This window comes from Brienomyrus brachyistius, chromosome 17 (assembly GCF_023856365.1).
Source record: "Brienomyrus brachyistius isolate T26 chromosome 17, BBRACH_0.4, whole genome shotgun sequence".
NCBI classification, from domain to species: Eukaryota; Metazoa; Chordata; class Actinopteri; order Osteoglossiformes; family Mormyridae; genus Brienomyrus; species Brienomyrus brachyistius.
In genome coordinates this window covers 7,933,631-7,957,296 of record NC_064549.1, presented here as the reverse complement: position 1 = coordinate 7,957,296, position 23,666 = coordinate 7,933,631, and the positions used below count along the sequence as shown (strand labels likewise).

The 23,666-nt window shown below is 41.3% G+C and overlaps 2 protein-coding genes across 3 annotated transcripts in view; both read left to right on the top strand.

The window, feature by feature from the left end:
* Positions 1-9,252, top strand: part of LOC125712010 (pleckstrin homology domain-containing family G member 2-like) — a 30,452-nt gene extending 21,200 nt beyond the window's left edge. Inside the window, exons 5-17 of the mRNA XM_048981586.1 lie at positions 2,651-2,717; positions 2,992-3,038; positions 4,000-4,150; positions 4,408-4,539; positions 5,202-5,384; positions 6,924-7,016; positions 7,456-7,542; positions 7,635-7,668; positions 7,771-7,863; positions 7,979-8,077; positions 8,587-8,625; positions 8,945-8,955; positions 9,241-9,252. Of these exons, the coding sequence (XP_048837543.1) occupies positions 2,651-2,717; positions 2,992-3,038; positions 4,000-4,150; positions 4,408-4,539; positions 5,202-5,384; positions 6,924-7,016; positions 7,456-7,542; positions 7,635-7,668; positions 7,771-7,863; positions 7,979-8,077; positions 8,587-8,625; positions 8,945-8,955; positions 9,241-9,252 (1,048 nt within the window). The remainder of the gene's footprint in view (positions 1-2,650; positions 2,718-2,991; positions 3,039-3,999; positions 4,151-4,407; positions 4,540-5,201; positions 5,385-6,923; positions 7,017-7,455; positions 7,543-7,634; positions 7,669-7,770; positions 7,864-7,978; positions 8,078-8,586; positions 8,626-8,944; positions 8,956-9,240) is intronic.
* LOC125712064 (uncharacterized) lies at positions 8,988-16,768 on the top strand. 2 transcript variants are annotated; one of them, XM_048981694.1, is made up of 4 exons: positions 8,988-9,474; positions 10,522-11,974; positions 12,595-13,801; positions 14,064-16,768. In XM_048981694.1, exons 1-4 carry the CDS (start codon positions 9,379-9,381, stop codon positions 15,808-15,810), a joined length of 4,503 nt encoding a protein of 1,500 aa, XP_048837651.1. In that variant the 5' UTR covers positions 8,988-9,378; the 3' UTR covers positions 15,811-16,768. The 2 variants fall into 2 exon arrangements, with proteins under 2 accessions (XP_048837651.1, XP_048837650.1); XM_048981693.1 differs by having other exon boundaries at positions 12,592-13,801.
* The last annotated feature ends 6,898 nt before the right edge of the window (positions 16,769-23,666 follow it).

Genomic DNA, 23,666 nt, shown 5'->3' with positions numbered 1-23,666 from the left:
AATTCCAGAGAATATAATTATTGTCCATAATTTTTTACAAACTAAACCTGCCAAAAGCCAGAAAGCGGATATAATATTCTTATTGTGATTTTTATTATATTATACATAAATCTATCTATATATATTATGGTTGGTGCTAACTCTAAATATCTCTTATTTTGCTTTAGTACCTAATAAAAGTAGCATGTATTTGCTTTAGTTTTAACTGAGCTCCAAAGCAGAGGTGGAAAATACAAGTTCAGAAAGTACAAATCCAGACCAAAATTTTGTTTCAATCAACCAGCTGAGTATAAAGAGTCAAATTCACAGAGCACTCAACTGATTGGTTGAAACAGAATTTTGGTCTGGATTTGTACTTTCTGAACCTGAACTTTCCACCTCGGCTGTATCATTTGTAACGTCATTCAGTTCCCAGTGTGCAGTTCTTCAGTACGCGGCCCATTCTTATTTACAGAGTCGATGATTCATGGGAAACTAAAAGAATTAGGGGAATTTTGTATTAACCAGTGGGCCTGGAACAGTCTCCAAGATAAATCAAAAACAAACCCTTTAATGAAGTAAATACCCTCTTTTCACAGTGGTTGAAATAGTTTTCCTGTTTATCTTCTGATGATTACATTTTTTTACCCTTTTAATATGGTTGACTTAATTCCGCATTAAGCAATATACTATGACAATCATCTGCATTTTCCATTTAGCATAAATTAGTTTCATAAACAGCATAGTATTATTCACACTTATTGAAATAAAAACTAAGTGTTCCGAGAATAATATAACTTGGGGAATTACCCCTCCTCAGTGAAATGTGTTGTTTTTAATCAACAGCTATACTCATATACTTTTAGCAATTACACAATGGTCTGACCTTTGCCATTCATTCCTGCTGCCAAAATTACACTGCATCAGACCTTCATCTTTTATCTTGTGGGCTCCATGTAGCGATTTCATGCAGCGTAGGTACACTGGTTGCCCAGCTCTCTGATAAATACCACTCCATGTGTAACCCTATTCCAAGCAGGGTATGTTAATCTAACCTAGGATTCAGCAAGAACAATGCGGATTTCAGCTTGGCTGTGGCACAGTGAACAAACAGTTCTACACTGTGTACATTAAAATATAAAGACAAAATTCAGTATGTCAAAATTCCCTACACAACAAGAAAGTGGAGTTCCAAAGAATTTGAGTAGTAACTATAACAGATTAGCACCCTCTTTAGGCTGTTCTGTACATAGAGAACAGTGTAAATTCTCTTGCATGCTGTTGTGGGTATTGACCAAATTCCAAAATGATGAGAGTACAGGGAGTGAAGATTGCAGCTTCAGTCATACTGTATCACTGAATAGGGGGGGGGGGGTGGGGGGGCTTTTTTGACCATTGTGTGTAGAGCTATCATTAGCTAAGCAGTATTTCATATGAAGTATGTGCTTGACAATTTTACTGAATTATAAATCGATCTGACCGGAATTGTGTGATTTACATAGCTCAGTCATTGCCCTATTATTAATTCCAGAAATTATCATTGATAAACAGGGGAGGATCTCTGTATAACTGAGGATAGTCAGCATGCACTGAATAAGTAAGCAGACAGTGGGACAGCAGCACTATTGTCAAAATCGAACACCTTTCAATGGAACGTGCAGTGATATACAAAATAGGATAAGGAGAGCCAGAAATCTGAGATGAACCAACATACATCCCCAGGACCCTGACAAGAATTAGCAGTGGGAGGATGGATGGATGGATGGATGCATGGATGCATAGAAATACATGCCAGCTAGAGCTGTCATGATTACTTGATTAAATTCGATTATTTGATTATTTCAAAGCTTTGATTCAAAAATTTCTTCTCAATTATGTGCCAATACAGTGGAAGGAAGATGGTGCATAGAGGATGCGAGTCCAAATAAAGAGCGAAAACGTCATTTCTGTGGAAGCATTTCACATTAAAAGTGAATGGAAATGCAGTCATCTGTCATATTCCAAAGCAGAACTTAAATATGCAAATACACCGTAAAAGAAGACATTCAGGTTTGACGGACTCGTACAATAATGCGAGGATAGCCATAAATATTCACTTTGGAAAAAGTACACTGTTATACACTTAACAGAATTTAGTGTTCATCACACATTTTATACCCTCAGATTTTCTATATTTTTTTCTATGAACTATTTATAAGTGATTTAATATGAACTCAACATATTAAATAGCTATTTACACATAAACATTTAAGATAATGGAATTTCACAAATTTTGACCTCCAGAGTTTTTTGCCTGTGGGATTTCAATAAAAGTGGAACCTTTCTGATTGGTCGGATGCCCTTTAAAGATTTTGATGACCTCATCTCTGATGATAGGGACGATCGTCTCATTGGCTAGAAGCAGGAGATCAGGCAGCCTTTCTTGCCCACACAGGGTTCTGAGTTAACTATGCCTGGATTGTCTGTGACATCGTAAAACTAATACATTTCTAAAACAGTGTTTTTTAACTCATCCTTAGCATAGCTGTCCTCCAAGTACCAAGAAAATACGTACCTGTAAATACCATTTGTGGTATTGCACATTGTCCTAATGATTGCTTTGACTCTAAGATTACAGCCGACGTTCACAGTCTTGTGTACCACAGTATGACACCCACTGTTCTTTCAACAGCGACCTGCTGGAAGACCTTGAGCGAAGCTCCCATGCAGCAGGCATTGCAGAGTGCTTCGTAGAGAGGGTGAGTCAAAGGCAAGGACTCTATGGAGTGCTAGACGTGGTATTGACCTGAGTTTATGTAAGTTCTTGAGTGACGCCGCCATTTGCATGCATCATTTTTAGCCTGTTCTATGGACAATGGTCATTGTTATAGCCAATAAGCAAAGTAACTCTTAAGGTTCTTTGTGTGGAAACCTCTTAATGGTATATTGCTTTTCATTTTGATTGCTAAATGGGCATTGAGTTCGGTTCATTTTTCCACATTGCTAATGCTACCTTTTTTGCCAACTTAACAGAGTGAGGCCTTTGACATTTACACGCTCTACTGTATGAACTACCCCAAGTAAGTGTAAATGAGCATCTGAACCTCATATTCAGATATAGATTACCATCATTCTGTATTGAGTATTTAAGATTATGTTGACATTGAAATGTTTTTCAGTTTCTGGTTAGGTCATGCGGTGTAACGTGACGGTTAGCACTGTAACTGAACACCTCCAGGATTAGAGTCTCCTCTGGATTCTCTGGTTTCCTTATGCAGTTTTGCAAATTAGTGACTTTAATTTGCCCCTAGTGGATAAATGGGCATCTTTTAATCCAGAGGTTCCCCTAGTGTGAGCCTTGTGCTTTCTGTGGTAACTCTTCACTTGAGGGGGCACACATAATACTGTTTTACACTATGTTATTACTTATGGATTAACTAACCACAAAATAAGTCTTGGTTATTTATCAATCTTATGTTTGTTCATCATTGATGAATCGTGACACGTGTTTTATCTCAAGCAGGTTATATTTGTTACTAAATCTGTTTATTCTGTAAACCTTTATGAACTACTGAAGGAACTACTGAAGGAACAAGTAACGAATAACACAAGTGTTTGTACCTTTTCAATGAATCGTGACATACCTTTTATCTCAAGCAGTTGCAAAATTTGATACTATATCTGTTAATTCTGTAAATCTTTGTTAACTACTGAAGGATGTACTGAAGGAACAAGTAACGAATAACAGTGAAATACTGATCTCATGTTTGTTCATCATTAATGAATCATGCTTTATCTAATCTAAAGTAGCTACTACATTTGTTCAGAATTTGTACTTCAGTAGTAACTGAGTAACAACTAAGTATTTATGAGTAGAGTGCTACCCTTTCCGCAGTTGGCTTCATTCTCACTGAGACCCTGTACTGTAAAAGTGGTTTTGGAAAATGGGTGGTTATGGAAATATGTAAATACATTATTAGCCTTCATAGAAAATTAACATCGACGAGGAGTAACTTTTCCGACCATGTTCTCTCCTCCCAGCTCAGTGGCTGTCTTGCGAGAGTGCATGAAGAACGAATGTCTGGTGGGCTTCTTCCAGGAGCGACAGGCCACCCTGTGTCACTCTCTACCTCTGGAGACCTACCTGCTCAAGCCAGTGCAGAGGATCCTGAAGTATCACCTGCTGCTGCAGGTCGGTCCTCACAGCTCAGGCATCAATCCACAAGTGACACCTTCCGCTTCATTTGATGCTATAAATTCCAGCCAGTAGGGAAGTATGACGAGGAGCATTTCAAGAAAATCTTGTAGAAATTGTCTGTCTGTGAGTGATGCACTGCTGACTCTTCTGGACATTGGATAAGGAACATCAGTAATAAACTCTAAGGCACCTGTAGACTTTATGCATCCAGGTAAACCTCCATGAAGTTTCATTTTTTTTTTGTATTACAGGAGTTATCTAAACATTTTGACAAGAGTGACCCTGGGTATGAGGTTGTGGAAGATGCCACCATCACTATGACAGCAGTGGCCTGGTACATCAATGACATGAAAAGGAAACAGGAACATGCCGTCAGACTGCAGGTGCACATCCCAGTGTCCCCAGTATACCCAGTAACTATTAGAGAACAGAAATTAGGTATCATGGAAAGTGAAATTTAACCCAAATTATATATTGAGGTAACGCTTTACATTAACTGCACTTTCATAATTTATTTATAAGTGTGTAAGTTTCCCTTAATGTGGCTCAAAGCATTGCATTCACAATACTTGCAATGATCGACATATGACAGTTTTAATATACATTAATAATCATTATAATCACATAATCATATAATGTTTGTTACTAATGTATATTAAAGCTGTCATGTCTTCATTGAAATTATGAATGCATTGTGTTAAGATGATAAGAAATAGCAACATGCTGGTTATAAATGTTCTATGAATGCATTATAGGGTATTCTTACATTATGCTTATTAATGTTTTATGAATGCATTATGAAGGTGCAGCTAATGTAAAGCTTTACCTATTGAAATTTCATATGTCAAACATAGGAATATATTACAGTTTTTCTGATGCAGTCTCACTGATCAGCTTTTATAGTGTGATATATGCAATAAAGGCCTGTTTCACATTTTTTATTGTTTTTCAAGTGATACTTTTCTGTAGGCTAAGCCGTGTGTAAGTATTTCATAGTTGGTAGTCATTGCTTAATAATGATACGTTGCACTATGTTACGCTACAGGAAATCGAGAACTTACTTCTCAACTGGGATGGTCCAGATCTCAGTGGTTTTGGAGAACTAGTCCTGGAGGGCTCCTTCCGGGTACAAAGGGTCAAGAAGGAGAGGGCTTTCTTCCTGTTTGACAAGATGCTCCTTATTGCAAAGAAGAGAGCGGAACATTTCATATACAGCACTCACATCTTTGTAAGTACAGTGACTGAAGAGGCCAGTGCTCAGGATCATTGTTTAATTAAAGTTTGTATTGTGCAGGTTAAGCATGTAAAAAGCAGGGAGACAGCAGGGAGACCCTTAGCTGAAGCTACATAGCTCTCAGCTCAATCTGTGACCTTTTAGTAATTCCAGAAATTATCAGTGATAAACATGGGAGGATCTCTGTATGACTGATGGTAGTATGCATGCACTGAATAAGTAAGCAGACAGTGGGATAACAGCAACACTGTCAAAAATAAATACCTTTTTTTGAAAGACTAAATCTTTTTTTAAAACAGCATTTTTTGCCACTGTCTCCCCCTTGTTTGCCACATTGCTGACTACAATTATTTTGGCCACATAAGTTCATATTAGCCCACCCAGGGTTGGTTCCTGCATGCAAGCGTTGTTCCCGGGACAGGCCCCGGGCCCCCCGCTACCCCAGTGGGGACTAGGCGGTTAAGATAATGGATGGATGGATGGATGGATGTTCACATTATACAGTTTCTGTCACACACAAAGCCAGCTGGAAGCAGCTGGCTTTGAGTGTGAGAATCATAACAGAGGAAAGCCACATCTGGAATGGTGTGGCAGTGAGCACTGTAAGTTTCCTGTAGATACCAATACCTATAGATACTAATATACTAAAGTATATTTTTCGTAAACTGACCATCGTTTACTAAATGACAAAATAGATACTATGTTGCAACTATATAATACATAGAAAGCAGTTAATGAAACTACATCAATTACATTTAAGTAGCAAATGCTTTTATCCAAAGCGATGTACAATTGTGAAAGCCGGGTCAGACAGTCCCCGGGGTGAATAGCTCGGGGTCCCAACAGTGATGTCACTCTGCTGACCGCAAGATTTGAACCCGGGGTCATCACTTACAGGCATACTGCCTACCCAGTCTTGGTTTCAGAGTAAGTCAGTCCCAGGAAGCATTGGGCACACAATGGAGAGGATGACAGCGGGTACAGCAAGAGGAAACACACACAAACAAGCCAATTCCACACAGGAACACGCAGTACCCCCAGTTATACCTTATCAAGCCACACTACCCACTTAAAATCCATCCATTCATCTTCTGTATCTGCTTGGGGCTGGTGGTCCAGAGCCTGGAGGCTACAGGTACAAGGCAGCAAACACCCCAGAATGGGGTCCCCACACATTGCAGGGCAACCTTCACACCCCAATCACTCACACATCCATTCACATGAGAAATTTAGTAACTCCAGTCCATTTCCACATGTTTTTTGGGCTGTGTGTGTGTGTGTGTGTGGGGGGGGGGGGGGCAACAGTGCTGACCACTGTGCCACTACATGACAAATTACTATGTAGTAACTGTCATTCATACTGAGACAACCTTGTTCTTCAAAATCAGATTAAAAGTGTCATTTGATCATCAGAAATCTAATATACGGCTCATGCTTATTCTACCGGCTTTTAGTTTTTGGGACAGCAGTATACATGCATTATAGCAGTATTTTACCTTCATTTCATTTATTCTTTTCCATGATTCTTTTTAGTGCTGTAATCTGCTTCTGGTAGAATCCCTGAAAGACCCTTTGTGCTTCAAAGTGTCTGACCAGACCATCCCCAAACAGCAACACATCGTACAGGTGAGAGAATCAGGCCTGTGCATGAAGACCAGCACGTCAAGTAGGCTGTCAGTACTGAGATGTGTTTTGGTTAAATGAGTATGATCCTGATTTTTAAGCAATATACCTGGAAAATATATCCTGAAATAATTGTAATTTTACACAGGAATGCCTTCAAGGACGTCTGAGTGTCAGACACTTGAATGACAGTGTTTTTGCCACAAACCAGAGACGTGCTGCAGTCAATGTTGTACTTAAATTTACCCTTAGAGTCAGATATTCTCTAGTTGCTATGGTCATATAGGCAACCGAGCATAACATATCAAGTATATTAAGCTTTATCGACAGCATCATTCGTGATCTTAAGAATTTTTGCTTGTCGTTGTTAGTGGAACGTTTGCATGTTGCATTTTCTTTGCCTCACTTTTCCTGAGACATTGAGGCTGAGTCTCTTTTCCAGGCAAAGAACCAGGAGGAAAAGCGACTCTGGCTGCACTACCTCAAGAGACTGATCGTTGAGAACCACCCAGCCTCGCTGCCTCAGAAGGTTTGTCCGAAGTGCTGCCTCTCACCGCTTTGTGCTTTGTGAACATAGCCTGGAATTCCAACAAAATTATTCATTTCTTCAAACATTTCTAGGCAAGGCAGGTCCTTGGAGACAACTACAGTCAAAGTGAGAATTATTATTTTGTATTTACATTCTTTCCATAAACTGATTAATCTCTACATCTATACTTGCTGGAAAAATTGCACCATAATACTTTTTGGTTACCAGTTCTTCAGATTGACCACGAGTCGGTTAAAAAAATATCCTCCTCACCAAGACCCGGTGATTCACGAGGTCACCAACGAGGACGGAGGCAGTCAGGTTGGCGAAAGCTATGAACAGAATAATGAAATAATAATGCATCGTTCAATATTACAGTAACATACATAATTGCACCTTGATGCTGACAACAAAATAATTTATGTGGTTTCTGCAGAGCCTCCAGAGTTCATCTACACGCCGGAGAAAGCAAAAAAGAGTCTCCCACTCTTGTTGGAAGGAAACCTTCCATACCGTCGTGGAAGAAGGCAGTCAGGTTAGACCCTATATTTTTAACAAGTTTTATAAACACCTGACTTTCACCAGCGTAAAATTAGCTGGTATAAGGGAGCAGTACATTTTCCCTGCATAATCTTCAGACGCTTCTCTACTTACAAACTTTGAGATATATGAACGAAGAGGACTGTAAGTCCAAATTGTGTTCATTGGGCTCCCGTTTCCTGCCCGTAACATCAAGTTTTTTTTCTGTACGCCAACTCTGAGTAGTACGACGTCTGGCTGCTGCTCCCGCCGCGCAGCAGCGTAGCGTGCGTACTCCCAGCATCCTAGCTCTTTGGACTTGCGTACACCCTTAAAATGATGTTGGATAACGACTTACAAACATTTCAAGTTACGAACAGCCGTTCGGAAGTATCTCGTTTGTAAGTAGAGGAGCGTCTGTATATGTTTGCTTAACGAAGTAGCACTATAAATCTAATAAAATCAAAGGTCGTGATACATTTAGGAGCAGGAACAATGGATTGTGTTTCCTGCTTGTTTCCTCAGCCCCTGCCAAGAATATTGAGGTCGTGTGCAAGCAGAGCGGTGAGTTTGACTCTTCAGGAACTGAATTCACTCCTTATGTATCTTGGTGGTATATGATAGCACTGCGATTAAGTCTCTCTTGCCAAAGTGGGGTGCAATTTTGACAACTGAATGCCTCAAAAATTCTTAATGCCAAATTAATATGAAGAATTTATTGAATGAATGTCAGTAGAGTCAATGCAGAGATCACAGAAAATTATCCTCATTGTATGACATAATACAATGATAATATTTGGTTAATACTTTGAATATATTACTAATCTGGGATTATTGTTTTTATTCCCTGTTCTCAAAACCATATTGGAATTCTGAATGACAGATGCATTAAAGGTAGGTCCGAAGAATCTTTTCTATAAATGTATATATAATTCCACCTTGTTTGTTTTTGTGAATGATTTTATATGTTGCCAATATTCTTTATGCCAGTGTTTCCTAGTCTGGTCCTTGGGGACCCACAGATGGTCCTTGTTTTTGCTCCCTCCGAGCTCCCTGCCAGTCAGTCCGCATTTTTACGCTGGGAGGGAGCAAAAACGTGGACTGTCTTTTGGTTCCCATGGACCGGACTGGGAAACACTGCTTTGTACCATTGCGTTCAGTAAATACACCTCTGCACAGTTATTTGTGTGATGGTTACTCTGCTTACAGGCAGGTAAGGAGTGTGAGCTGTGCCCTCAGGAGGAATGCACGCCAGCTTCCTCCGTTACTGAACTGGGATCAGCACCGGACAACCTTGGACTTGGCCCAGATGAAGACATGACCCCTCCAACATTGTCAATTACTGAGGAGATCATGCAGTTCATCAACCAAAGCCAGGCTGGGGAAGGGATGCTAGCTCAGCTGCTTAGTAAGGTACCTACCTTTATACTGTGAGGCCGGCTTCAGATCAAAATATTCATGTTTGCAATTTATTGAAGATCCCTTTTTATTTAAAGTACAATAACCGTGACAAATATTCTGTATTTATTTACACAATAGCCAAAGGCAAACTTGATGTCCAACTGTCCATCCATCTTACAATCACCTACACTGGACACAGGGTATATCCCAGGCAGAATAAAGCACAAGACAGTGGGACACCTTGAATGGGATACCAGTCCACCACAGGGGACATTGTTATATGTGTTATATAAATATACAGGTGCTCCTCGACTTACGATGGGGTTACGTTCAGATGAACCCATCATACATGGAAAATATTATAAGCCGAATATGATACGACAATAAGCTACTGTCACTTAATTAAGTAAATCTTTTCTGTAACTAACCAAATACCAGAAATTGAAATAAGTAAATAAATGAATACAAGTTTTTTTCGGTTAAACACACAAAAAGAAAACCCACCATACGATACTTTGTTAAACAGTGTACGAGGTTTTTACACTTGCGATCGCTACAGAGACTGTAAGCGTGGCTGTGTGGATGCTGCCGTCGTCCAGCATCAGTAGCCAGTATTGTACGGCGCATTGCTAACTCAGGAACAGATCAAAATTCCAAGCCGATTACTGAACGTGCATCTCTATCGCACCATCGTGAAGTCAAACTATAGCAAAGCGAACCATCATAAAGTGAGGGGCAACTGCATTCCGAAGGCAGAAAAACATTTCCAATAAGATTTATTTTAAGAATTCATCATTTATTTAATGTTAGACGGGAAATAGCTACCCTACAGAAAGCGCGCTCCCCAAGGTCAAACTGTGCAAATCATCAGATGATGAAATTGCACATTGAATGATTTTCATATCCTGTAATTATCTGCAATTGACTTTCATTTGTAATGCAAGTGTAAGCAAAGATGCCCCAAAATGCTACAAGCATCTAGGCTGTTACCCACTCGGGCACTGAAGAAACAGCTTGGCTCCTTTTCTCTAATGTAAAGTGCCGTTCTTCTTTCCGCAGGAACACACCGTCCCCGAGACCTTGGAAATCACGGCTACTGCCCAAGAACAGGACACTTGTATCACCAAGAAGGATGAGGACCAACCTCTTTCCCCTGGGACTAGCAGCTGCCACCAAGACTCTGATTATATTGGCATGCAAGATGAGAAGTCAGTGGAAGACAATAAAACTGTCATCACAAAAGGCCAAGCCCATCCATGTCAGGCTGGTACAATGTCTGACGTGGAGGAATCTAGAAAAGAAAGTTGCATTCCGTCCCCAGCAAGTATGCTGCAAGAGATTAGCCAAGAGAACCGGACTCTGGTCTTCACGGAGAACTCCATAGACCCTACTGAATTAAAGGATACGAACGACGTGCCTAGTCAAGATAGTTTGGAGGAATCACAATCTGAATGTACGTATGGATTTCATGGTGCTGAAGCCTCCAGTCTTTCTAACAATGACAAAGGACCCCAGACCACTGAGTCAAGCAAAAACTGCCTCCCCCGGCCTTTAACTACTGAGAAAAATGAATCTTCGCAGACAAAGAGCAACCGACAAATCATTGAGAAAATCCGTAATTACTATGAGGCTGCAGAGATCACAGATAGCCAGATACCCAGGAGAAACAGTATTTCTCACATTCCCAGTGGCATGGTAAAGGAGTCAGTATCCCGGTTAAATGTTGTCAGTCAACAGGAAGACCTCTGTGAGTCAGTGACTGGACGCTCAGATGTTGATGACTCTGAACATGATCATGTTTCTCCTCTTCCTGAAGAGATCCTTATCCCAGCCGACCTGCCAGCTGATTGGACAGATTTAGCTGATGCTCATACTGAATCGTATGCATGTAGGGAGGTATGTAGTGAAGTTCCTGATACTGAGAGCCATACTTGCTCTGAGCTGATGAAAATCTGGAAAGAAAAGGAGAAAAGAGAGTGCAGCGCACATACAGAAATGCAGAACCGACAAAATATTAAAAGGAAAAGTTCCACTGAGGAGGAATGCTCCGTTGGCATTTTTGCAAAATGTAGGAATAGTGTTTCAAGCAAGGATGACAAAATGGACCCTGAGGTTCTAACTGAGGGGGACGATTCTGAGCAGAACCTGAAAGAGATCACAAAACAGACTGTCCAGTCTGAAAGCGCCGTCCCATGTACAAATCTGGAGGGACTGTCCAGCCAGATCAAAGTGAGCAAATGCTCCATACGTACCAAAGACATTCTCAGCAAGAACCTCTACAAGGGGAGCCCTGATGTGATGGGAATGGGTCTGTTTGAGGGTGGAGTGAATCCCTGCTTGTCAGAGAATTCGGAGAAAATCCTTAGCAAAGTACAGATGCTGGTCCGCATGTACAGTGACAAGGCAGCCAGTATTAAGATGCCACTGCACAAGAGACTGCAGGAGGGCCGGGTGTCAGCGGAGGGAACAGGGAGCGCGTCCGAGCAGACGGACAAGACGGAAACAAAACTAGGTGAGTCTTTGCCCTCAAACTGAGATTTTCTCCTTTAGAAAAGTCCTTAGTTTTTAATAGATAGTTCTTGTAATGGTCTAATGGTACGATATTTAAAAAAACTGTACTTAGCTCAATCCAACATAATTATATACAAAATTGTTAATGGTGAGCCAGTAATATCAGTTCTGATTTTAGGTTGTTCTTGGGTTAGTATTTTAATTTTTGCAAATTGGCCTGTTTAAAGCATTTAAGCAGCATTATCATTATTGAAGGGCAACAATGTGAAATGATTGCTAGGGTTCAAAAGGTACAATCCTTAAAAAATATATATTTCATTTTATTATTTTTTAAAACGCTCACATACTCATCTAATGATCTTATAGGTGTTTCAATGAATTATTATGTTATATGAAGGAGTTTGTTCAGTTATTCTTATTTTTACTGAAGGTTTTAATACCTAGCAACAAATTTCATTCCATACTTGTCAGTAGCTAACTTTTTATTGCACGACACAAATATTTCTTTTCATTTGCATAAATTGCATAGATTTGAGCCCAACTTTCATAAATGACATGCATAGGTCTTACCAGAAGGCTGAGCAAAACCAAACCTCGCTGTGTCTTCTTTTCTGCTAGAAGACTGTCCAGTGCTTACAGAGCCCCTGATGTACGGCCACGTCCTTGTTCGAGAGCAGCTGTCTTCCACGTACGTCCAGGAGAACAGCTGTATTGTAACCAGCTCCAGAGAGAGCACTTCAGACCTGGAAGGATCCTCCATCTTACATCCTGCTTCTCCACTCTCTCCAAAATATCAAAAATCCCAAGACAGAACAGATGCAGAGACAGTAACGACTGAGACAGGAGTCGTTTGTCACTTTCCTGGAGGAGTACACACAGATTATGGATTGTGTCCAGGGAGTTCTTACTTGAAGGAAACCCAGCCTGAAACACAAAGCACAAACCCTGAGCAGGACAGCTCTGTACAAATAAATGCACCATGTGACTATGAGTCACCAACAGATTCCAACAAAGATACTGATTTCATATCACCTGAAGAACAGGGGGGTGACCATTCAGTGTTTTCCGAAAGGGAAAGCCTTTCTGTAACAGAAAAGCCCTTCATCTTGCAAGACGGAACTACTGAATCAAAAGTGCGACAGGTAGCAATGGCAATACAGAAAAACCTGGCACTGAATGAATGTAAAGAGTTACAGGAAGAAATGAGAGATGTGCCTTGCCATTTTGAGGAAAATCTTAGCTGGAATTCGCAACAGGAGAGCTTTACATGTTCACAAGACATATCTATGGAGAATTTAGATGGCAAAATATTGGATAGCAAAGAAATGACAATGACTTTAGAACAGGAGACAGAGAAAAGTGCCAATGTTCCAGAAGATTCAAGTGATTGTGACAAGAATCCTGAACATCCCAAGACGGTGTTGCCCTTATCTGCCCCTGAGGATAATGTGACTTTGCCCTCAGAACCTGGAATAGATAACAAAAATTTAGAAAACTCTGTTTTGATGAGAGGGCTTCCGAGCCAGAATAGAATATATGTTTCCTGCCCACTACAGAAGGTTTCCCTGGAAGGCATCTCAACAGACGTTTTTTCTTCTTCATGCATCACAAAGGACATATCAGCTCCAGAACAGCCTATCTCTAACAGTGTGGAATCTTCTTTGAGGAAGGACCAGATAACCAAAGAGCAAGCTACCACTCAGAGAAGGTCGCCCTTTTCAGATCTTCCAAAGGTCTCAAGCAAAAGACCAGACTTGCCAGATGATAGTGAAACAAAGTGCATTCCTTCAAATCTGGAGGCACAAGCCATGCAATGCGTCAGTCAAAGGTTTGTATTTACGGTAATGCATAAAACAGTATAATGTTATTTAACTGTGACTTATTTCTTACACTTAAAATGCTTGTCACAGGCCTTTAAGCAGAGTCTAATATTAGGTAAGAGAGAGAGTTCGTTCCAATCAAATCAGCTGAGTTCAGTGGTTATAAAGCTCAGGAAAGCCACAATTGTCTTCTTTTCTTCCTGTGTATATATATTGTATATTGTTTTTGAATAATTTTCTTATGTCACAATGTTTCTTTGTTGGCTCTAGGTTGCCTCCTGTCTCTCCTAGGCATGAAGACTCTGTCAAGAAACAGGTACAAGCAAGTTCAGGAGAATCCCGTCCAAAGTTACATCCGCATCTCTCCAATGATAGACCATCTAACTTGCCTTCCACCGTAGGCGATAAAAAGCCATGTTGTAGTCCCAAGTGCTGCACTACCCCAGTAGAAAACCCTCAGCCCTCTTCGTGTTTCGTTAGTCCGATGACTAAGTCGCAAGCAGCTTCCTGCATAAGCCAAAGCCTTGCAAAAAGGAGCAATAACACCCAATCTTTAGCCATGACTAGCGGCTTAAATGCAAAAAGTTCCATCTCTCCTACGTTGCCACAGTCCTCTATATCTCTGAGACTACGATCTCCCTCACCAAAACTGAGTTTTATAGTAGATACTTCTCAAAATATAAGTCTTGGCAGTGCATTGACCACAACCCAACAAACCAAGTGTGCTGCTGCCCATTCCACTCCTTCCAGTGCCAGACAATCTCCAACAATGTCCCCACACCCCTGCCATAAGCAGACACCGTCATCTACTACCCCGGAGCAATTAAATCACCCAAACTGGAACAACAGCAACAATAACAACAATAGAAATAGTTGGGGCAGTGAATTTGGCATTAGTAGGAAGACATCTATGTCAAGTCTGGGAAGGTCATTATTTTCTCCTGATCACCTTCAAAATACTTCCTATAACAGAGTGGCCCGACCCTTTTCATCTGCTTCCGAGCCTAGCTCTCGAGTGCATTCTCCTTCTCCTTGCTCTTCCCTCTATTGTACCCAACCTACCCAAGACTATCCCTGTATCCCGTCGAAAAAGCCTCCTCATCTGAAGTCGCTTCGCATATCTGAGGCACATACATTTACTCTGCTGTGTGTCTCTTTGGAATGTTCGACGCCGTCCTCCGGCTTTTCCTCACCAACATCGGGAAGTCCTCGCATCATTTCCCCTCCCCCTATAGGTGTTCCCAAACACATGTGGGGTGCCGCTACTCCCCAGCCACAAAACCCCATCGTCACCCCTTCCTACGTGGCGGGGGTCTCCCCTGTAAGTGACTCAAACGTACCCCAGACCCAAAGACAACCACACGCGGGCAGCATTCCTTTCCTCATCCTGGCAGACAGAGCTCCCGTCCCAGCACAAAACGGACACAGGTCATGGACGGAGAGCAACCATTATTCTCAGAATGTAGAACACAGTCCAGGTATACAGAGACCCCAGGGAGCCCACAGCAACCCGCCATCTGGTGTTTTATCCCCTGTCAGACTCGCACCAACCAAAATCATCCAGGGAGGGCGACATTTCACTAGCATTGCCTGGCCTGACATACGAGAACTACTGACCAAGTATGATGGTCCGGAAACCCCCAACAAATGTGTTTCGCCCTCTCCTGGTCCCTCAAACGCTGAGTCACATGGCAGTGACCACTACAATAGCAGGAATCAAAGTAGCCTTGTCAGCCCCACTGTGGCCTGTTCTCCTCCTGCCATGGGTCAGGATATGTCTACTTCCAATCCAGAGACTGAGCCAGAGAGCGCTTCTTGGACAAGGGTGGGCCGAGGATCACTGAGGACCAGCTATGCTACCACTGTCAACTTGCAGATTGCTGGCAGTGGCCGCATTACTGCGCTAAGCAACGCTCAAGTTAGCCTGACCCAGACACTTGTGCCTGTACCTGACAATGGTCACAGGCACAAAAGTATTAATGGTTGCAGCCTTGCCCAGACCTGTAAGAGGCTCTAAGGTGTGCTGGAATACAGGCAATTTTTTACAAATGTGCCTTACATTCAGTCAGAACAGGTACTGCATCCAAGAGGACATTCAGACTGAACCCCAACCAAAAATTAGTTATTCGTCTTTGTTATTTTGTTAACAACGTTTTATACATTTTTGCCCTCATTTTTGTTTCGTCTCAAAGAAATTCTATGGCTTTGTTTATCTAAGGCTTGGATATTTTCATCCAAAAACAGCAAGATCATACTATAGCTCTTATTTATGAGGTTGCTTTCGTTTTTTTTGTGTGTGTGTCTGGCACTTAACACTGACGCTTACATTGCACTGTAATGTCATAAGGTGTGTGGATGTATCTGTGAAATAGACATTTATTTCAGGGCAACCAAATACCAGTGTTTTAGTGTAATTGTCAATTGCCTCATCACTCTGCCAGTGGTGCTGACTAGAACTATGTACATTTCTTCTAAGTAGCTGAAAAACTTTTCAAGGGGAATTTTACCATTATGGATGTGTTGGAATAAAACACAAATGTCCACACCCAAACATTTCATAAGCAAGTATACACATCCTTTGGGTACAACATGATAATTCAACTTTAATAACTGGTATATTCTTCGTTACACATTATACATCTCCTTCAATTTCAAAATAACTTTATGCTTTCCAGGTGGCAAGAAAGCTGGTAGCATATACTTTACATGGGAATGAGGAGGTTCTGATTTTAATAGACCTGGATTTTTAATAGATTTTAATAAACCACTTAGTAGTGTGACTTTTCTAACAGTTGCCATAAACCATTGAAGAGGAAGCAGAAGGGCAGACAGGACATTAAAAAAAAAAACTTTTTATATTGTGTTTTGTGCTTTCTAGGTCTTGCAGTAATAAACCAAAATTAAAGGCGTTACTGTGTACATCAATGACTACACTCTACAATAAAGTATATTAAATAGTGAATTTGCAAACAGCATTGAGGATTTAAAACATTCATTTGTGCTAGAAATATGTGTTCAGGAGAAGTGATACAGCAGGTATCAGACAATTTCCCCAGAAAGACTATAATGTCTTAAAATTCTCTGGGACGGGTTACTAATTTAATGATGTTTTAATTTAATAGAATAATCCTCCCCATATATTAACTAAATGAAACTTTAATGTGAATCATTACAAATATTTAAACTCTAAATAATCCAATATTTTCTGTATCAGATACAGGTTTATGGCACATGGTTCACGACTGTGACTGTGTTCTCTTTAAAATGCAGTATTTAGATTGCCAGTGTTTAACACCATTCATCACTATTACATCTTGATCATATGTGAGCCCCGAATCTTATATTCATTACTGACACGCCTTGACACAAAAGTCACAAAAACCAGCATCTGGCTCACCAAAAACTCTGACAAATATCGTGATTATTTACCACTAATACACTTCAAAAGCATACTGTCTGATGGAGAGGTTTTTGCTTAATTTCAGTACTGCATGGCTCGACAATATAAATGAAATCTTGTTGATAGTTTTTGGGGTATTATACTGTAAGAAGTGACCCCTTACATTTTGACGCGAAAAACATACAATAAACACATACAAACATATTAGGAATTATTATGTATAAATTGCATCACATTTACTCATATTGTCACAACCGATGAGACAAGACTCAGGGGGGCAGGGTGGAGAAACAAAACAGGTTTTATTGAACTTAATGAACACAGATGATAAACAAACGGGATCACAGCTGGTTGAAACAGGAGCACTGGGCAACAGCTACGAGATGGCATGACGTCAATGACCAGACTAGCAAGTATGAGACAAACAGGTGCTTAATTACACAGACTAACAGGAGGAAGCCCGGGGAGGGGGACCAGGCGAGGGAGGCGTCAGGAGAGTCAGGCAGGGGTCTGACTGTGCCTTAAACCATGCAATTGATACGGGAGGAAAGTTAAATAATGCATCTCTGGATCATTTGCCTGGTCAGAAACTACTTCACCTTCAGAAAAAAAGAATCAATTTGTTTAGGGTGCAGTTATTAGGGTGCAATTATGCAATTGTCACTGAGGCCGTACCCTCAAGGGTCTGCCAACTGTACGTTACCTTTTAGTCTACTTTGAGGTGCAGAAATTGACTCTAAGGAACATGTTTGTACCATTGGGGGGTACACTAATGTTGTTTGTACCTTGGGGAACAATATTGTACCAGGGATGTACCATTTTATCTCATTTAAATGTATAAAGTCAGTTTACCATCCTATTGGCTCCCCACCTGCAAGGAAAAGCAAGCATGAGCAGGAAGGACCACACAGATCAGACTTTGGCAAAGGATACTGACATGGAATGTTGGCTCTCTGGTGGTCAGAGGTCCACGCAAAGTATGGGAACTAAACCACTCAATCAGGTGTTTATATCACTCCAACTATGGAGTTTCCCATTATGGATGGTCTCCAATGGATGTGGAGAAAAGCACATACCCCAGGCTGTAGATAGTGCAGCTGGAGTTTTTCCCAAGTAGGGGTACCTCAATGTGTCTGTGTGTTGCGTGTAGGAAAACTCTGACTAAGTTTCTGTTTATGTACTAAACAGAGCTTCAGTGTGGCCAAGTGTCAACATACCCGGAGTGGTGTGAGTGGGAAGTATGCTGCCCCCCCCCCCCCCCCAAATCTAAACCCAAGTGGTGAAACGTTATTGGACTTATGGGCAAGCTGTAACCAGAAGACAGTCAGTGCCTGTTAGTAAGATTAAGATGGACTTTACTGACCCCCGGGGGGGAATTCTGGCGCACAGACGAACACACATATAGTGCCAAACAGAGTTTGAGTGCAAAGACGGCGCAAACACATTTTTAAAAAGCGCACAATACATAAATATCCTAAAAAAAAACTAAACAAAATTACTGAAAAAAATGCGTTTTTAAAAGTGTAATGGCAGCAGGAAGGAACGATCCCCACTAGGGTTTCTTAGCACACCGCGCTGAAATGTGCCGGTGACGATGTGCTATGGGACAGCGCCCCCTGTTGCGAATGGGCAGAATTGTTCATAATATTGTCCAATTTTGCAAGATATTCGGAGGGCTGAACAACAAAAAAATTATTGTTGAGAGACATAATATCTCTTTGGAAGTGGCATTTCTGTTAACACAGTGCAATGGAAATATTATTAATCTTTGTTTTTGTCTATGATTAGCTGGACATAATTTTATGGTTGAATTACAAATTGTCTACTTAATGTTGCAAAATAAGTGTTTCAGCTTGACACCCGTTTTTTTGGGCAGTGGAAGGTCTAAGTAATACAATAAACTTTCAAAACAATTAAATAAAAGGGCCCCAATACTGAGAATGACCCCTTTGTAGTGCCGCTACTGCACAACGTTGCCACCAGCTTCGTCTTGCAGACGTTGAGACGTAGATTGTTCTCCCTACATCGCTTATCCTCATCTCCATTGCTGATATAGCCTAAGTATCAACTGGCATTGTGCTGAAAGCACAAAGTGTGGAGGATTGGGAAATGAGATTCGATACTGAAATAACGATTCCTTTGATCTAAAATTTCATTTTGAGAAGATCCGTACCAAATTTCTGTATCGGCAAAACCAGCCTTGGATCGAATTGACATCGGATCAAAAAGAAAACCAGTGGCATCAGCCCATCCCTGCAAATAGTAAACAGGAAGGGAAACAGGACTGTTCCCTGAGGTGCCCCAATGTTGTTCAGCACCATCTTTGACACAGTCCTGGAGCCACACACACTGTTAGTCAGGTAGTCCATGATCATTGAGAATGTGGGGTATTAAGCTGGCTTGTCCTGAGATAATCCCCTGTTGCGGAGGATGGATGATGTTAAAGGCACTAGGAAAGTCAAAAACACGATCCTGACTGAGGTGCCGGCTTCGTCAAACTGGGAGTCGGCTCTATGGTAAATAACACAGAAAATAAATGAACACACGGGAGCCACTCGGGGCAGAACCAGAAATGGTGGTAACCTTAGGACCCACTGGTGGACACTTGTGGTGAGGGAAGCCATGAAGCTGAAGAGAGAGGTCTTCAGGGTGCTGCTTGATGCACGGGGATCTTGGGTAACAGCGGAAAGGTGCTGACAGACTAGAAAGGCTGCGGCAAATGTAGCCACGGAGCCAACAGCTTGCACAGGGGAGGAGTTTATAAAGGCCGTGGAGAGCGACTAAAGGGTGGCCCCAAATGTGTTTCGGCAAACCATTTAAGGCAGCGTTTTGCTCAGGGCTACGTTCGGCTGGGGTAGGGAAATGCTGACGCTAAGGAATTCCTCCACCCAGAGGATATGCCCCCTTACCAGCAGACATCATTGGAAACGTCTGCTGGATCAGTGTCTTATCAATGCAGCTGAAGTTATGGTAATCAGATGTCCCCATATTGAAAAGCCTCCAGGGGTAGATTAAGATTGTGGTGTACTCACATTAGGTGACCTATACCGTACCTGAGCACATTTGACCTCCAAGGTCTAGTTCGTTTGACTAGCATGATTGCTCTGTACCCTAGAGGTGGACCGAGTATGGTTCAGCTGCATGGTGCACATCTAGTGTGATCGCTTACCATGCCCAAGCATGGAACATGGACATGACACATGCACGTGCACATGTACACGATACACGACCTGGTCCCAGAAGAAACTAATCGGGTAGCTTGTACAGATCAAGTAGCCACAAATATTTAACAAAGAGGTGACATTAGTCTATGGAAGAGGTACAGTGTTTGCTGGAAATTTGGGCTGAAGAGCGTATCCAGGAACAGCCTGATGCAACACGCAAAAACTGCAAGATATTTGGTAAAATACGGGATGATCTTATATGCGCAGCACGATTAAATGAAAATTGAGGAATTGCATAATCGATAAATCTATAAGAGGGCCATGCTACTCAAAACCAGGGACGGATTACGGACCGGGCCAGCGGGGCCCGTGGGGCCCCTAGCCCAAAACAATTTGCAATGCTTATCAACAATGTATTTTCGTTTGTCTATTTTAGAGGGCCTACATTCTTTGATCCTCTGCCTACAAGGGTTTGGCTGCCAAGGGCCCTTGAATTGTGGTGGTGGTGGTGGTGGTGGTGGGGGGGGGTGGGCCCTCGCAAACGTTTTGCCCAGGGGCCTACACAACCCATAATCCGTCCCTGCTCAAAACGACAAAATATAAACCACAAAATAAAGTCATTAATCATGAACTCCATTGTGTTGTGTTTTCATAAACGGTAATGAAAGCCTGGAGCGTTAAGCGCAGAGTGAGAGCAGACCAGCGGCAGAGCGGGGACGATTGTGCTTGGGCATGGTACAAGGTAACCAAGCCAAGTATGAGTATGCCCCTAGGGATGTTGTTGGAGTGACATGGCTGGCACGCCTCCTCAACATTTCATGGAACAAGGGTAAAGTACTTCTGGTCTGGTAAACAAGGATAGTGGTCCCTATATTTAAGTTCCAGTTATAGGAGGGGAATTGTAGAACCAGAAGACTAAGACATTGCTTTGATTAAAAGCAGGCATCCCTGGGGGTACCACTCCTCTTTTATCACCTGGCTTTTTTTCGTTTCATCTGTATAAATGATGAATGATGGTTTTCGGCAAATCCGTCTCAATCGCCTTGGAGGAAGAACTCTGTTGTGAAAAGCGTCGTAAAATAAATTGAAGGCGGCTGCTGCTACAAATCCCATGGGTGGTAGAATGATTTCACCTTAGGGCCTTTGCCAGCAAGGCTTTTTCTTCTGGTCTACCATCTAACCCTGTTTTTTTTCCACTTTGGACAAAACCGGCTGCTAAATAATGCTGAATGTAGGTGCTGCAGGAATATAGAATATGTCTTGTAAGAATACTCATTTGGTTATATGACACATGAAAATAGATTCTTAGGTTTTCCACTAAGTGCCTACATGAAATTTAGAGGTAAATATATCCGAAGAATTAGTTCATAATTACGCCTAATTTACAGTGAATATGGTGACTTTCACTTACTTAGGAGGACATCTACTGGTTGAAGTTTGTAACTTTCTACTATAGCAGCTATCCGAAGCCTTTCTTTTTTTTACGTACTGCGATATCTTTTCATTAGTAATATGTCCATTTCATCGGGCAGTTCTAACCATTTTTTTCCATGGTGATTAACGTGAAACTACTTTTTCAAGGATAACTTCTACGCAGAATTCGCTACCATACTCTTTGCCTACAGACGGTGGTGCAATAGCAGCTCTGAGAGAAGTATGTGTTTAATTAATGAATAACAAACAAGAAAAGTATTGGTTGTAAAATGCCATTGTGTGCATCACAGGGTTGCCAACTTCTGTCAGCTGGCTTCAATTTGAGACGCCACAGGTCTGCACAGGCATTAACATGCATGTTACAGTTGTATTACCTTGTTTGTAATCTGCAGGGTTTGAAAACTACCCCTACGATTTTCATGCAGCTAGTTTTAGATTTGTAACGGAATAATACTATAGACTTGCCGTAAAAATTATTTTGTGATTTTTTAATATATTTTCTATTTTGGACCAGTGTTGCAGGTCTGTTTAAAATCCGCCCCAACAGAAGGTGCAACTGGCCCAGTATTTTTAATCCCAGTACACTCTCTCAAAGAAACAAATCGGTATTTTCTATGCTGATCACATTGCAATGTTTAACATTTTAAAACCACAGTACACAATGACTTTCCCAGGGTTCCCAACTTTGGTCAGCTGCCTGGAGTAGGATTTTCAATTCGAGAGAAGTCTGCACACGCATTTATATGTATGTAACAGTTTCATTACCTCGTAAATAGTATCGTTCGCAAATTACCCAACGGTTCCGATGTAGCTAATTTTAGGTTTATAATGGAAAAATAGAGATTTGCCGTAAGGCTGATTGCGTGACAGTCTAAAGCCGTGAGTGTCACACCAGATGCGACACTTGGCAACCCTCTCTGATTTTCGTTTGCGAGCGATTCAGTATTACTAAGCATTAGGAACCACCTGCATTCATACTTATTTAATTATTTCCCCTTTCCCGCGAGCCTGACAACTGTTTCGGACCCTGGTAGAACATAGGCCCTTATCACAATGACGTCAGGTTCTTCCATTCTGACACTAAGCAGATTCTCTTTATTTCCGGTTTATCCTAGCGCAGCACCGGAGTACTCGAATAAAAGAAAGTTCAGTGCGAATCAAGTGGGGAAAAAATGTAAAGTTGAGAGTAATACTTTCTCATGGGGTTTACCCAGTCTCTGGTGCATCTGTCACGAGTACAGGTAGAAGATGTTAAAGGATTGCAGACGCGTATTTTCCATATCGAAACGGTCTAAATTAGACAAGTAAGTCCAGCCCCGCAGAATACTAATAAATTATAATTTTAATGTAATTACGTGACACATTTTGTTTCGTAATATTTACGTGGACAAGTATGGCAAGCATAATCAAGATCCTTTACCACTGCACCAGCAGGTAGGTATATAGTGCCCCCTGTGACTCATCGATGACAGCAATACAAAGACGCTTTCTAGCTCGCTGGTAAGCGGAACTTGCGAGCCTCTTTCTAGAATTGTGAAATATGTTGATAAACACAAACATTTCCAGTTACCAAAAAATATCTGAAGTGTTTTATATGATACAGGACAATATATTGCTGTCAAAAAAATTAGTATGCCTCAGTCACATCAGTGCAGTCTTGTCAAAAGCAAAAAAAATCAAAAGCCTTTATTGCCAGTTCTGTAATTTGTATAGGACACGCGGAGGTTTTGATTCTCAGACCCCACCTTCAGCGCACGAACAAGGACAAGCAATACAGACACGCAAGTATTCAAAATAAAATCAAACTAACTTGTCCTCACCCAAAGAACAAATGTTTTTTCATGCACAGGCAAATCGTGGTAACTCAAAAACGGA